The sequence below is a fragment of the Lathyrus oleraceus genome, chromosome 2 (genome assembly GCF_024323335.1).
Source record: "Lathyrus oleraceus cultivar Zhongwan6 chromosome 2, CAAS_Psat_ZW6_1.0, whole genome shotgun sequence".
In the NCBI taxonomy this organism is placed as follows: Eukaryota; Viridiplantae; Streptophyta; class Magnoliopsida; order Fabales; family Fabaceae; genus Lathyrus; species Lathyrus oleraceus.
In genome coordinates, this window is record NC_066580.1 from 397,745,241 (window position 1) to 397,759,694 (window position 14,454).

General features: G+C 37.0%; 1 protein-coding gene across 1 annotated transcript; it reads left to right on the forward strand.

The window, feature by feature from the left end:
* The first annotated feature begins 3,788 nt into the window (after nt 1–3,788).
* LOC127123421 (uncharacterized) lies at nt 3,789–14,141 on the forward strand. Its single transcript, XM_051053640.1, has 2 exons — nt 3,789–3,976; nt 13,091–14,141. Exons 1-2 carry the CDS (start codon nt 3,789–3,791, stop codon nt 14,139–14,141), a joined length of 1,239 nt encoding a protein of 412 aa, XP_050909597.1.
* Nucleotides 14,142–14,454: the final 313 nt, after the last annotated feature.

The following is a 14,454-nucleotide window of genomic DNA, read 5'->3' on the forward strand; positions in this document are numbered from 1 at the left end:
TTTTGTGTGAAATTTTTGAAAATGATAGAGGCATTGTTTGTGAGAAAAACCACTTGACCAAAAAGTTTGAATCAACTAACCTTGTGAGGAATAATCCTTAGTTAACCCCCTTTGAGCTTAATTTAGGATTCATTTGATTGATCATTGTAAAATCAATTGAAAATTGTGGAATAAATGAATCCTAATTTCTTTCGTATCAGTTGAAACCTCAAACCGAGTTGTTTGCAAAATTTTGCCTTTTGCTTATGTCTAAGTAGGGAGCATTATTGAATAAATTTGGTTTTGGAATCTAAAGTTGGGGAGAGTAAAGTGAAAAGTTGATTAGAAACTTGGAAAAGTGAGTTTCTATGAAAGGGTAAAAATATGAAAAGAAACAAGAAAAAGAAATCACCCTTGAAACCATAGAGCATAGAAAAAATTAGAAAAAGAAAAGCAAAGGAAATGCTCATGGTTGTGTGGATTTGAAAAGAAAAAGAAAAAGAAAAAGATAGGGATCAAAGAAAGGGAAATTGTGTAGAGTGAATCTTTGGGAATGCTCCCTTAGGATAGGCAATTTGGTTGAATTGTCTTAATCATATCCTTTCTTGTAACCTAAGCCACATTACAACCTTTGAAAGACCTCTTGATTCTCATTTTTCACATGATTTGGTACTTGTTGTGATAACCGCATGATTTGAGTTGTTGTTGATTTAATTGCTTGGATGAGTGAAAGTAACCCTTCATGTTATTCATCATTATTATGATGTGTGTGTAAGCTTGATTCAATTTTGACATATATGGCTTTGAATTCCTTGGAATGATTTTTGCACTTTACCATTTCCCTTATTCATATTTTGTCTAGAATTGAGATAGGTGAATTGAGAAAATGCCAAACACTTTTGAACCATTTGAATGTTCTTGGTAAATCCTTGTTTCAATCTTTTGTGTCATTGCTTTGATTGTAAGGGTGGAAACTTTTGTTTAGGGACAAACAAAATGCTAAGTTGGGGAGAGTTGTTAGGGACCAATTAGTACTACTTTTTATACCATTTTATTGGTCCCTTTTACCAAGTTTTGATGTAATTACACACTTTTATTCTCACTATTTTGTATAAATGCAATTAGGTTTAATTTATTTTGTTTTGAATAGTTATTTCACATATTTGTTAGTTTTGTAGAATTTTTGGATGAGAAAGCTTTGGATTGCAGCATCATAATATGGAAGATTTTGGATGAAGCTTGCAAAACAAGGAAACTGAGGCAGCTTCAGTTCGCCCCGCGAACAAAGTTCGCCCCGCGAACTGCATGACAGGACCAGTTCGCCCCGCGAACAAAGTTCGCCCCGCGAACCCTGCGAATCCAGCAAACTGATTTTTGGGTCAAAAGTGTTGTTTTGAAGGCCAGCTGTTTTTGCCATTTTGGGTCTGTCTGGGAATTGCTTTTCTGCTTTAGATGACAAAGTCCAATTAGGGAAATGTCAACCTTTTTTGGTAGAGACAAAATAGTTTAACCTAGGGCATTGAAAAATGATTCCATTATCATTCACACATTGTGCTGTAGAGCTTTTGTAATAGAGAAAAACAGAGTTTTTCTTCTAAAACCTTCTACTTTGTAACAATGGTGATGAGGAGCTAAACTCCCTTTTGTCAAGATTGGAGGTAGTAGCTATTCTCATCTATCTATGTATTCACTTTGATTTATATATGAGATAGAGATTGTTGATGTATTGATTACTGTTTTTGCCTTAAGTTGAAAACCAGATTTGAGTAGTTGTCGAGAGAGATTACTCGAGTTTAGACATAAAACAGATTTTCAAGTAGTGAATAAGTTGTAGAGATAGACTTATTCATTACTATTCGTTGATATTGAACATTAAAGGTTGCTATATTGATAGTTAGGTGGAGAGATCGTCTAAGGATCAATATAGTAATTATCACGATTTCATTTAGACATAAATGACTTTGAGAGGATATTTGAACATCATCAATAATCTTGAATCTAATTATTTATCATAGGGAATCATAGATATTTGAAATAGTGAACTCCAATCTTGCCAAGCTTTTATAATTGTCCAAAACCACTTAATAGTCTTTGTTAACTTTCACTCACAAAATATTTCTCCAAACAAAACAACCCTGTTACTTTCTTAACTTATAACATTTGAATTATAGAACGGCGGTAATATTACCCAATCTCTGTGGATACGATACAAAAAATATTTGCCAAAGATATACTCTTTCAACAATCCCGAGATCTCATATCATAGCTGAAGCTTTTCATCTGAAGAAATATGAGATTGATGCTCATTTGGTGAAGAAAGGAGGAATTCTTGTGTTGACTTCTGAGGTTCTCATTGGTAGAGATACTGTTTTTGCTCAAGCCGGTAGCATGGATTCTTTTGAAGCTATCTTGGTATTGCTCATCTATGGCTTGGCTTTGTTCCCTACTATTGACGGTTTTGTTGATGTTAACGCCATTAGAATTTTCTTGATTGGGAATCATGTTCCGACTTTGTTGGGTGACATGTATTTATCTTTGCATTTGAGTAATTCTAAAGGTGGTGGGACTATTGTGTGTTGTGTTCCTCTTCTGTCTAAGTGGTTTATTTCGCACTTGCCTCAGACGCTTACTTTCATAGAGAACCAATAATGTCTATGATGGTCCCAGAGACTTATGTCTCTCACTAATGATGATATTGTTTGGTATAATTATGCATTGGGTAGTTTGGATATTATTGATAGTTGTGGTGAGTTCTCTAATGTGCCTCTCATTGGTACGCAAGGAGGAATCAACTACAACCCATCATTGGCCCGTCGTCAGCTTGGGTTCCCCTTGAGAGATAAACCTAATAACACTCAGTTAGAAGGTCTATTCTATCAGAAGGGTAAAGATCCCAAAAATTTGAAGAAAAGGATGATACATGATTGGCATAATGTGCATAGGAAGTGAAGATCCGAGCTTGGTCCATGAAATTATGTATCTTTGGAAGCTTACACCATTTGGGTGAAGAAGAGAGCATTGGAGCTCAAGATGTCGTACGCTTGTGAAAGACCTATGTATGTGGTTGTGGCTGAGCCATCGGCTCTCCCTAACCAAGATGTAGAGGAGTTGGAAGACTCACTTGCCAAGATGAAGAAAGAGAGAGATATGTGGGAAGAGCGGTTCCATGCTTTGAACCGAAAGAATGAGGAGTTGCAACTTGAGTCGAAAGACAAAGACGCGCTTATTGAGATTCTTGAAGACCGTGCAGTAAAGAGGCAGAGAGATCCAAAAGGGTTGTCTTCCTCTAGCATGCCTCAGCCTTCCGGTGCTTGGAAGAAGATTGTTGATCAACTTGTCCTCGAGAAGGCTCAAATGAAGACATCCTTTGAGTTTGAGATTCGATGCATCCGGAGGAAGTATGCACCCATATCTAGATCATCTGATGCAATTGCTAGATATCCTTAGGATGATAGTTTCCTTTTCTCTTGAATTTGTACTTTGGTTTTTGAAATTGTACTCAGTGTAATCCTTCCAATTTTATGAATAAAAAGATATTTTATGGTCAGGTGAATTGTTATTATTAATTGTTAATATATGTTTGCAAGTAAGACCTCATATATTCCTTGAAATTAAAAATAATAAAAAACATTGCATTTCATGCATCATTTGCATAATAGGTTTCCTTCCGCCAGATGTCTTATCAGTTCTTCTTTTGTGCCTCAGCCAAGCTGACTCACCGCTATAACACTCGTGCTAATCAACTGAAGAGAATTGAGCATTTAAAGCAAGAAAATAGAGAGGTGAAGGATGAGATCGCCAGACTTACGATGCTGATGGAATTCGTGATTGCTGCTCAGAACCAGCCGTCACCGTCTCCGGTAAGTCCCCCTCCTCAGAGGACTGTCATTTCTGAGATTGTTTTATCAACTGCTCCTGTGCCTACTGCCAGCCAACCCATTTCTTTTATGCCTGCAGGATTCCCTTGGGGAATGCCACAGAATTTCATGCCAGAGGGGTATGCTCCCATGTTTGTTTCTCTATTGGCATCTAGCCCAATCATGTTAGTGCCTCTTCCCATCGTTCATACTCTGACTCGTTCTGAGGATACTATCTACCATTCTAAATCGTCTGGAGGTCTAGATGTCTATGAAAAGATGGATGAGATGAAAGTTCAATTCCTTGAGTTGCGCAAAGATTTGAAGACTCTGAGAGGGAAAGACTTGTTTGGAAAGAGTGTTGTTGAACTCTGTTTGGTTCCCAACATTAAGATTCCGGTGAAATTCAAGGTCCCAGACTTTGAAAAGTACAAAGGGAATACCTGTCCGTTGAGCCATCTTGTTATGTATGTCAGGAAAATGTCTACTCAAACTGATAATGATCAGCTGTTGATTCACTATTTCCAAGACAGTTTAACTGGAGCTTCCCTGAGATGGTATATAGGCCTGGATAGTGCTAGCATTCATACTTTCAACGACTTAGGCGAGGCCTTTGTCAATGTTGGTTCTATGTATTGGCATGAATTTTGGTAAAACTTAGTATTATCACTAGATGTCACGCGTGGTGTCTTGACATGTGATATCAGCTTCCTGCAGGTTGTTTAATATGGTTGTGCAGGTTGTATTCAAGATGTCAGACCCGATGTTAAGACATGTGCATACAGAACATTTTGTCTGAATGTTATGTGTTTTGTTGTTGCGCTTTTCATGCAAGTCTTTGTGTGTTTATGTGGAGATTGCATGCGTTATTCAAGGAGTAATTCTATTTAAAGCCAAAATATTCTTTTTCCCAAAGAGAAATGATTTGTTACTAATTCCTAGGGAATATGCGTTAAATAGGATTAGGGTTACATGTTGCCCAGGCCCATTCAGCAAGCTTCTATTTAAAGACCATGTAAACCCTGTGTGGTAGAGGATAAGAAAATACAAATGTTGAAGTGAATGAGTATTAGGGTTTAGCCTATTGTATGTTTGTGATTTGTGAGCCATTCATTCATCTTGCTGATGTGTGAATTGGACAGAGTTTTGGGTTGCAATTTGTCCAATCTAAGCTTTGAAGTACGAGTGTATTTGTTTACTTGATTGAAGCTTTTAAGCAAGATCAAGTGTGTGTCCTTGAAGTGTGTCTTCTTTCTTTGTAGTATTTGTTCTAGTACCACTGTTGTGATTGAGGGGGAGTAAGTAGGGTCTCATATCTAAGAATTCTTAGATAGAAGTCACACGGGTAGAGATTAGGTGAAAATACTGTAACTTGAATTTGTTTACTGAGAGTCTTTGAACTAATTCTGTTTAGTGGATTTCCTTCCTGGCTTGGTAGCCCCCAGATGTAGGTGTGTTTGCACCGAACTGGGTTAACAATTGCTTGTGTCGCTTTTTCAATTGTTTCTCTGTTTTTTATCCCATTTATATTTCACTTGTAGTTCAGATATTAGTGTCGTGACATTACCTTCGACATCTCATATATGATACCAGAATTTAAATTGGTGTCAGAGCAAGCATCATGCTCTGGTTCTGGGTGAGATCTTGGGACATTACTTTCTGGTACTATGGATAGAGACGAAGGATCTGTACACAGACCACAAATTTTGGATGGATCTAACTATGACTACTGGAAACCTCGGATGGTAGACTTCTTGAAATCGTTGGATAATAAGGCTTGGAAGGCTGTTCTAACAGGCTGGCAACATCCCTTCACTATGAAAGATGGAGAAGTTACAACTGATAAGAAGCTTGAGGAAGAATGGACCAAGGAGGAGGATGAACTAGCTCTTGGAAACTATAAAGCATTGAATGCTATATTCAATGGGGTTGACAAGAACATCTTCAGACTGGTGAACAATTGTGAGGTGGCTAAAGATGCTTGGAATATTCTCAAAACCACTCATGAAGGTACCTCTAGAGTGAAGATGTCTAGATTGCAGCTGCTTACTGTAAGACCCCAATTTTGTCCCTAAGATCCCTCATGGCATCATAACATTTCATTTGCATTGCCTCAAGGATCATAAGCATCTTGGTTCCCCTTACCTTTGGGTGGGACCTCTTGTGAGTGGTTTGAGATCACCAAGCATGCTTAAATTGTATATTATTGCTTTTCTTATTTTGTTTACTAACCAAAAGCACAAAAATATGTCACTAACATTTCTGGTTTGTAGTTTGAGCAATCACAAAGTCAAGAGCTTCAAGGAGATCCTTTGTGCAGAGATATGGCCGAGTGAAGATGATAGCAAACATGGCAATGGTTCCCAAAGCTCTCATCCATCAAATATTCCTCCCTAGTATCTCAATTCATCATTTTGATCAAAGCAAGTTAAAGGGTTTGAGGTTTATCTCCCAAGGAAACCCTAATTCATCAGATCATCCACAATGCCTTGCTCTTGAAGCAACCTCAGCCCATGATCAAATACAATCAAGGTAAGTTCTTTAATTCATCATTTCTTGCATATTTGAACTTAGTTGAGTGTCCTCAATCATCAATTTATCAATATATGAGTTGTAGACTTGAGAAGTTGATCAGTCAATCCATCTGATTATTTTGAAATACATTGAGACCTAACGTTTTATGTGTTGGTAAAATGGAGATTATCCCAAAAGAAAAAATGTTATTAAGGACAATATGAACAACTTTCATGTTCATCATAAATTGATTTGAAGTTTGGAAGGTCATCTACCATTCCAATACATTATAGGTCATTTTGACTGAAACCCTAATTTTGGGTCAAATTCCCAAGAACATAACTCAATCATTTTTTATGATTTTGAGGTGGGATCAAATGCACTGGAAAGCTTAAGCTGTCGAATTCAAATGTTATGTTGAACAAAATTTCAAAATCTCAAAGGAAATACATGTGATAATGCAAAACATTATAGGTCACTTTGGACCAAATGCATTAAAAGTCAAAAAAGTCCAACTTCAACTGCCCATAACTCTTTGATAAAAAATCCAAATGATGCAAAATTTAAGTCCATTTTGATTGTATTGAAGACATATACAACTTTGGTGTTGGAGGTTTTTTCATTTGAGGATTGCATCATCAAAACAGAGGGGCTTGAACATTGGCCAAATTTGGAAACCTTGCCTTTGCATGTTTTGCACCTTACACTTTAAACTCAAAATTCACTAATTTCCACACTTCAAATGGATTTTTTCCCAACATAACATTTGTTCCTTACATCAAGACCTTTCCAACCATTACTCACATGCTCATGTTTGGATTTGGCAAATGGCATTTTCGAAGAGGAGAAGTTTTAGGCATAATTGTGCATAACATGTTGAAACTCATTACACAAGCCTATGCATTGCCAACTACACGCCCATTTGAGCTCAATTATATCTCATATTACATTTGGCATTGAGTTTGGGCCTTCTACATGATCATGCAAGCCCATGCAATGAATATCCATTTGCTATGCACACGGATTTGATCACACTTGTCTTGCCTCTCCTTTTATAAACAGAGGCATCATTCCATTCAATTTTCATCCATTGAATAAACCTGAAATGCTGCTGAACTGAAAACCAAACCTCTCACCAAAGGAACTATTTCATTTTCATTCAAATTTTTCAGATCTGAAATTCAACTAAATCTGGTTGAATTTCTAGATCTAAAGTTCCTAGACCTTCATCCTATAGTCCATTGTACTTCTGTTTGGCCAAAGAAAGCAAGGAAGAAAGCTCAGATCACCACAATCCAAAGGTTCTCTTCAACTGGTTTTTTCTTCGAAACTCACTATTTCTTGATCTATTTGCTTGGATATTGTGTTGGCTGAAGTCCTCTTCATAGAGGCAATTGTTTTGAATGCTCAATTGTTAAAATCCATGAAGTTCAGCATGAACACCATGATTTTCTCTCTCTGATTTCTCTCTCCATGAGGATCTAGAGAAGAAACCAATGGTACAGGGATGATGTACATCATTCCAGCTTTCCAATGATATGAGGATCGCTTCATTTGGTTAAGTTTTCATTACCTACAATTTTGGCCGGAATCTTCATGCTCACCGGAGAAGACGGTGGCTTCGGTCACCGTCCCTTTGCCAGATGGATTGTGGACCATTGGATCTGATCTCCAGTTTGTATCCCAGCCTTTGGATCTTATGACTTTTAATAATTCATTGTGTTACGCGTGGAATTTGGCCTACCGTGAAAACGCGCTTCTGGACAATTAGATGTTGCCACGTCAATTAATGAGTCCCATCAGACGCTCCTGGTTTTTTTTTATTTTTCTATTTTCTGATTTAATTTCTTTTATTTCCATTATTTTCAAAAATTCATATCTTCTTCATTTTAATTCCAAAAAATATGGGACCAATTGCATTCTTCTCCAAATAATTTTTAGTTTCTAATTTTGATTTTTAATATTTTTTATTTTGTCATTTGATATTTTTTGTGAATTTTCTCTTTTCTGGTTATTTTTAATTCATTTTAAATAGTTTTTGATATTCAAAAAATACAAAAATATTTTCCTAACCTATTTGAATGATGATGGATCTATGAAAAATATTCTCATCAATTTTTTAATTGATTTGAGATTTATTTGAGATTTTAGTTCAATTAGGCTATTTTCATTCATTTTTAATTGATTAAAAATAGTTTCTGACTTTTAAAAATGCTGAGATTTTTTGTCAAACTTTGTTTGACCTTGTTGAACTTGGGATATATCACTTGGATCTTTCAAGGTTGATTTTAAGTGATTTTGAAGTTTGACCTTTCTTTTAATTTAATTCAAGTTTATTTTAATATTAAAAATGCCAAAAATATTTTGCTTATTGTTTGATCTCCAATCTTCATCCCATTTCTGGTTTCTCATTGTTTGACTTTGACTTTCAATGTCATTTGGTCAACACACATGGATTGGTACATTTTATTTCACCTTATGCACTTTATTCTTTCCTTTTTTCCTTTTCTATTATTCATCTCTTTCTTCTTCTTCTTCTTTCTTCTTGATCAATGAGTTAAAGGTTGATAAGTTAGCATTGATTAGGGAGACTTAATCTTCCTTGATTCAAATCTAATTCATCTTGATCAAGTGAATGGATTTGCATTAAGGATAGGTTATTTCCTAAATCATGCAAAAGACTTAAACCAATACAAGATCAATTCTCTTCTTCTTTTTGGCATGGCAAGTTGTGGGAACTTGGTTCACTAATCAAGACTTCTAACTTGTGTTGTTGCCTACATTATTATTGACCGGCCTCAGATAGTTGTGACTTCTACATAAGTCCAATTACGATTGCTTAACATAGCGCTAAATTTGCCTTATGGCACACTAACTAATAAAACTAACTATTAACCATTAACATTTACTTTTGCTTTTTACTTTTATGCAATTTACTATTCTGGCACATATTATCCATTTGCTTTTTTCCTTTGCTAACTTGAGCACATCTTTATGTTAATGCAATTTGCCTTTTGCTCACTTGAGCACATAATTGTGTATATATCTTTTGTGCTTGTGTTTGTCTGTTTGTTGTGAACCAAATGCAAAGAATTGGACAAAATGGACTTAGACTTTAGGACCTTCCCTATGCAAAATGGAGTCAAAGAGCAACTAGGCCTCATGCCTTTAGAATGCTTAAAACTTGAAGATGAATATTGAAAGGACCATATTCTAAACTCCCTCTTGTCCATTCTTTGATTGTTAATAGAACTTTTTGATGTGTGTTTTCTTTGTGCTAGGGATTCCATCTTGATCCAAATTGGGGAACCATTGCCATGTGCTTCTAAGAGAGAGAGATTCAAGACACATTGAGGGGATCTTCCAAGAGTTCATTTGATTGTTGATTGCTTGAGTTTATGCTTATGTGATTGCTTATTCCAAAGGATGGGAGCTACTTGGATCATCCATATGATCTCAAGAGAGGAACTCCTTTTTGTGGTTTTGTTTCTTATCCCTCACCTCTTTGCATGTTTAGGGCTCTAGCCATTCTTCTTCTTCTCTCCACTCTAACCCAAGCCAAAGCTTTTGTGCAAACATTTAATACTTGTTTTCAACATTAGAAACCTAAGCCTTATGCTTTTAATTTTCAAACTCTCTTTTCATAACACTTATTTTGAATTGAATCTCTAAGTCAACTTTGACCATATTTTGTATATACTTTTCATTGGTAAATACCACTCATTCAAATACTTTTGTGGTTTCAATGGCCACTTTCTTAATCAATTTTTTTTATAACCTTTAGCTATTAGGTTTGAGTTATCCTTGAGGTAGATGTAATACTCACCTATATCCTTAGTGATGGACAATGAGTCTTCCATGCTTATTATAGGGTTAACCCCTCACTAGCATGTTGAAGCTATCCTCACATGGTCGATTTGTGGTTTTAGGTTGAGTTTTCTCCCTTTGATAACAAAAGACCTTAAGGCTTTTGGACCAATCAATTCACCAATTCATTTTGAGATTTTTACCCCGAACTACGAGGTTTTGATCCTACCTTTTTAAGATGGTACGTAGGCAATGGGTTTATCCATCCAAACACAAAATGTAAATAAACTTGTATATTCTCTTCTCATCTCTTCAATCATGTTTGCACAATAAATTTTTCACAAAACAACAACCTTACAACAAGTATGAAAAGGGCTCCCTAGGAGTACCTAGGATGTTTTGGGTGCCTAACACCTTCCCATTGCATAACCAACCCCCTTACCCAGATCTCTGACTCTCTTTTACTAGTTTTTGATTCGATGAAACTTTTAGGTTTTTGTTCGCTTTCTAACCATTCCTTTGGATAAATAGAAGTGCGGTGGCGACTCGACTTGTATGGCTTACCTTGGATTTAGTCAATATCTCTAATGGTAACGAATACCCCGCTACACTTACTACTAAGTTTGAGAATTTGAGGATGAAAGAAGATGAAAGCATTCATGACTTCTATATGAATATCCTTGAAATTGCTAATGCCTCAGGAGCCCTGGGTAAGAAGATGTCAGATGAAAAGCTTGTGAGGAAAATTCTCAGATCACTTCCCAAGAGATTTTCCATGAAAGTGACAACCATAGAAGAATCTCAAGATATCTGCAAGATGAGAGTGGATGAGCTAATTGGATCCCTCCAAACATTCGAGTTGGGAATGAGTGATGGATCTGAAAAGAAAGTTAAAAGCATAGCCTTTGTGTCAAACACTGAAGATAAAAAGGATGAAAGTAGTCAGGATACTGATGAAGGTGTGGCAAATGATTTAGCGTTACTTGGAAGACAATTCAACAAAATCCTGAAGAGGATGGATGTGAGGTCAAAGTCTAATGTCAAGAACAACTCATTTGACCTTAGTAGGCCCAATGATGCTGGAAGAAGAACAAAATCTGAGGAAAAATCCAAACAAGGCAAAGGAATTCAGTGCCATGAATATGAAGGGTATGGTCACATTAGAGCTGAATGTGGGACCTATCTCAAGAAACAGAGGAAGAGTCTTGCTGTTACTTGGCATGATGAGAATTCTGAAAGTGACACAGAAGAAGAATCTGTCAATCTTGTGACTGCCTTGACTAGAAGATGGGATCCTGATGAAGACTTCAGTGATAATGAATTAACCTTTGATGAATTAGCTACTTCTTACAGGAAGTTGTGTTTTAGAAGTGAAGAAGTGTGTCAACAAGTGGAGAATCAGAAGAAACTGATAACCCAACTAGAGGCTGAGAAGTTAGAACACTTAAAAACCATTTCTAAGTTGAAGATCGAAGTCGTGTTCCTAAATTCCAAACTGAATGAGATGACGAAGTATGTCAGAATGCTAAACAGTGGATCTGACACCTTAGAAAAAATTCTCCAGGCTGGAAAGATGGCAGGAGACATGATTGGCCTTGGGTTCAATGAATCCTCTCCTGATTGTAGTCCCACTGGTAGCAAACCAAAGATATCACATCAGGTGTCTCAACATCACAAGGAAATACAACATAAAGGAAAACACCAAAGATGGAGATGTCATTACTGTGGGAAATTTGGTCATATAAAACCCTTATGCTTTAGGCTGTATGGTTATCCTAGTCCTACTCATCAACCTATACCCAAACAACACATCCCTGTTAACAGAAAACAGTGGGTTCCTAGGGCTGGTGCTACTAACTTGATGGCTCACACTTCCTTCAGAGTCTCAGCCAAAGAAGATTGGTACTTTGACAGTGGATGCTCCAGACACATGACTAGAAGCAAAAACCTGTTGGTTGACCTTCAATCTCATGTCACCAGCTATGTAACTTTTGGTGATGGAGCAAAGGGTGAAATCAAGGGGATTGGAAAGCTGAACTGCCCTGGAGTTCCTAACCTTGATAATGTGCTGCTTGTTAAAGGATTGACTGCAAACCTGATCAACATCAGTCAACTATGCGATCAAGGTCTAAATGTGAACTTCACAAAAATTAATGCCTGATTACTAATGCAAAAAATGAGGTGATCATGAGAGGAGTCAAATCTAAGGACAACTGCTATATGTGGATTCCTCAAGAAACTAGCTATTCATCAATATGTGCTCTAGCTAAAGAAGAAGAAGTGAAACTATGGCATCAAAAACTGGGTCATCTGCATCTTAAAGGAATGAAGAGGATCATATCTGTTGAAGCTGTCAGAGGAATCCCAAAATTAAAGATTGAAGAAGGAAGAGTATGTGATGAATGTCAGATTGGAAAGCAGACAAAGATGTCACATCAGAAGATCAAACATGACACCACATCTAAAGTGCTGGAACTTCTCCACATGGACTTGATGGGACCTATGCAGGTGGAAAGTCTTGGTGGGAAAAGGTATGCTTATGTTGTGGTGGACGACTTCTCCAGATATACCTGGGTGAATTTTATAAGGGAAAAATCTGATGTGTTTGATATGTTCAAAGACCTTTGCCAAATACTTCAAAGAGAAAGAGAGAGTCATGTTATCAAAATCAGAAGTGATCATGGGAAAGAATTTGAGAATAGTAAATTTGCTGAATTCTGTTCATTTGAAGGGATTGGTCATGAGTTATCTTCTCCCATTACCCCTCAGCAAAATGTTGTGGTGGAAAGGAAAAATAGAACTCTCCAAGAATCTGCTAGAGTTGTGATTCATGTTAAGAAGTTGCCTTACCACTTCTAGGCCGAAGCTATGAACACGACCTGTTATGTTCACAACAGAGTAACCTTGAGAAAAGGGACCTAAACCATTGTTAGGAAGTCTCCTGGTAAAGTCCCCGTTTTTCATTTGGATAACATCTCCTTCCATCTTGAAGATGGAGCTGCGAAGTGGAAATTTGTGATTCAGAGAAGGGTAGCTGTTGAAAGGGAGTTGGGAAAAGATGTTGGGCTGTTGAAGACTGTTGCTAGGTTCTCTCAATGCTATGAAGGTTTAGTGAAGGAATTTATTGTTAACATTCTTGAGGACATTTCTGATAAGAATAGCAAGGAATTCTACAAGGTGTATGTGAGGGGTAAGTGTATATCATTTTCTCCTACCGTTATTAATAACTTTCTAGGCAGAGATAATGAGGGTGCTGGAGAACTAGAAGTTACAGACAATCAGGTCTGTAGGGAGATCACAGCTAGGAAGGTGAACGTTTGGCCTGTTAAAAAGCATCTTCCTGCTGGGAAGTTGACTGTCAAGTATGCTATCTTGCACAAAATAGAAGCTGTTAATTGGGTCCCTACCAACCATATCTCCACCATTGCTAATACCCTTGGAAGGTTTATTTTTGCTGTTGGAACAAAAGTGAAATTTGACTATGGTAGATTTATGTTTGAACAAATCATCAAGCATGCATCTACTAATACAGTTAAGCTGCCAATTGCCTTTCCCTCTATGATCTGTGGAATTATCTTGAATCAATACCCTGGTATTCTGTGCTTTAATGACTTACCTAGTAGAAGAAAACATGCTTTGTCTGTGCACTATAAACTGTTTGAAGGCAGCCATGTCGAGGATATTATCATGACATCAGCCATGAAGAGGCCAACCTCAAAAGTTGGAACTATTGTTGAGCTTAAGGAGACATGCAAAGAGCTAGGTGAAGGGATAAGGATACCCACAGCTAAAAAACAATCGTTGGAAGCCTTGATTGCAAGCTTGGAGAAGGTTGAAGGTAAAAATATTGATCATGCTAATATCAGTCATGAAGAAGAAGCTGGAGCCCACACCTCTAGTGAGAGGTCTGCTAACCATGATGATACAAGTGGAAATTTTGATTCTGGTGTTGATGAAGCTGCAAGCTCAAGCTCTACTGAGTAGCTCCTTTGACTGTGGTTCCTATTGATTTGATGGTTTTTTTTGCTGTTTTGGTGGATTTCCTTGTTTGTGGTATTACTTTGTTGATCTGTTTCTCAGCTTGCTTACAGCTGGTTATGTACTTGGTTTTGTAACCCTTTAACTTTTGATATTTTGGTTAATGACTAAATAGACATTTATTTTGTCTCTTTGGTCTCTTTTGGCTAAAAAGGGGGAGAAGTAGCTATAGCTATAGATGATGTTTGTCTGATACAAAGGGGGAGAACTTTTCTGGTGTGTATTGGTTTTGGCACAGGGGGAGGATTCTCTGTCTGTG

Bases quoted from the DNA above. Each gene is read 5' to 3' on its own strand.
- LOC127123421 (XM_051053640.1), top strand. From the start codon at position 3,789: ATGCTGATGGAATTCGTGATTGCTGCTCAGAACCAGCCGTCACCGTCT. The intron at 3,977-13,090 runs GTATGCTCCCAT...AACCATTGTTAG, and splicing joins CAGAATTTCATGCCAGAGGG to GAAGTCTCCTGGTAAAGTCC.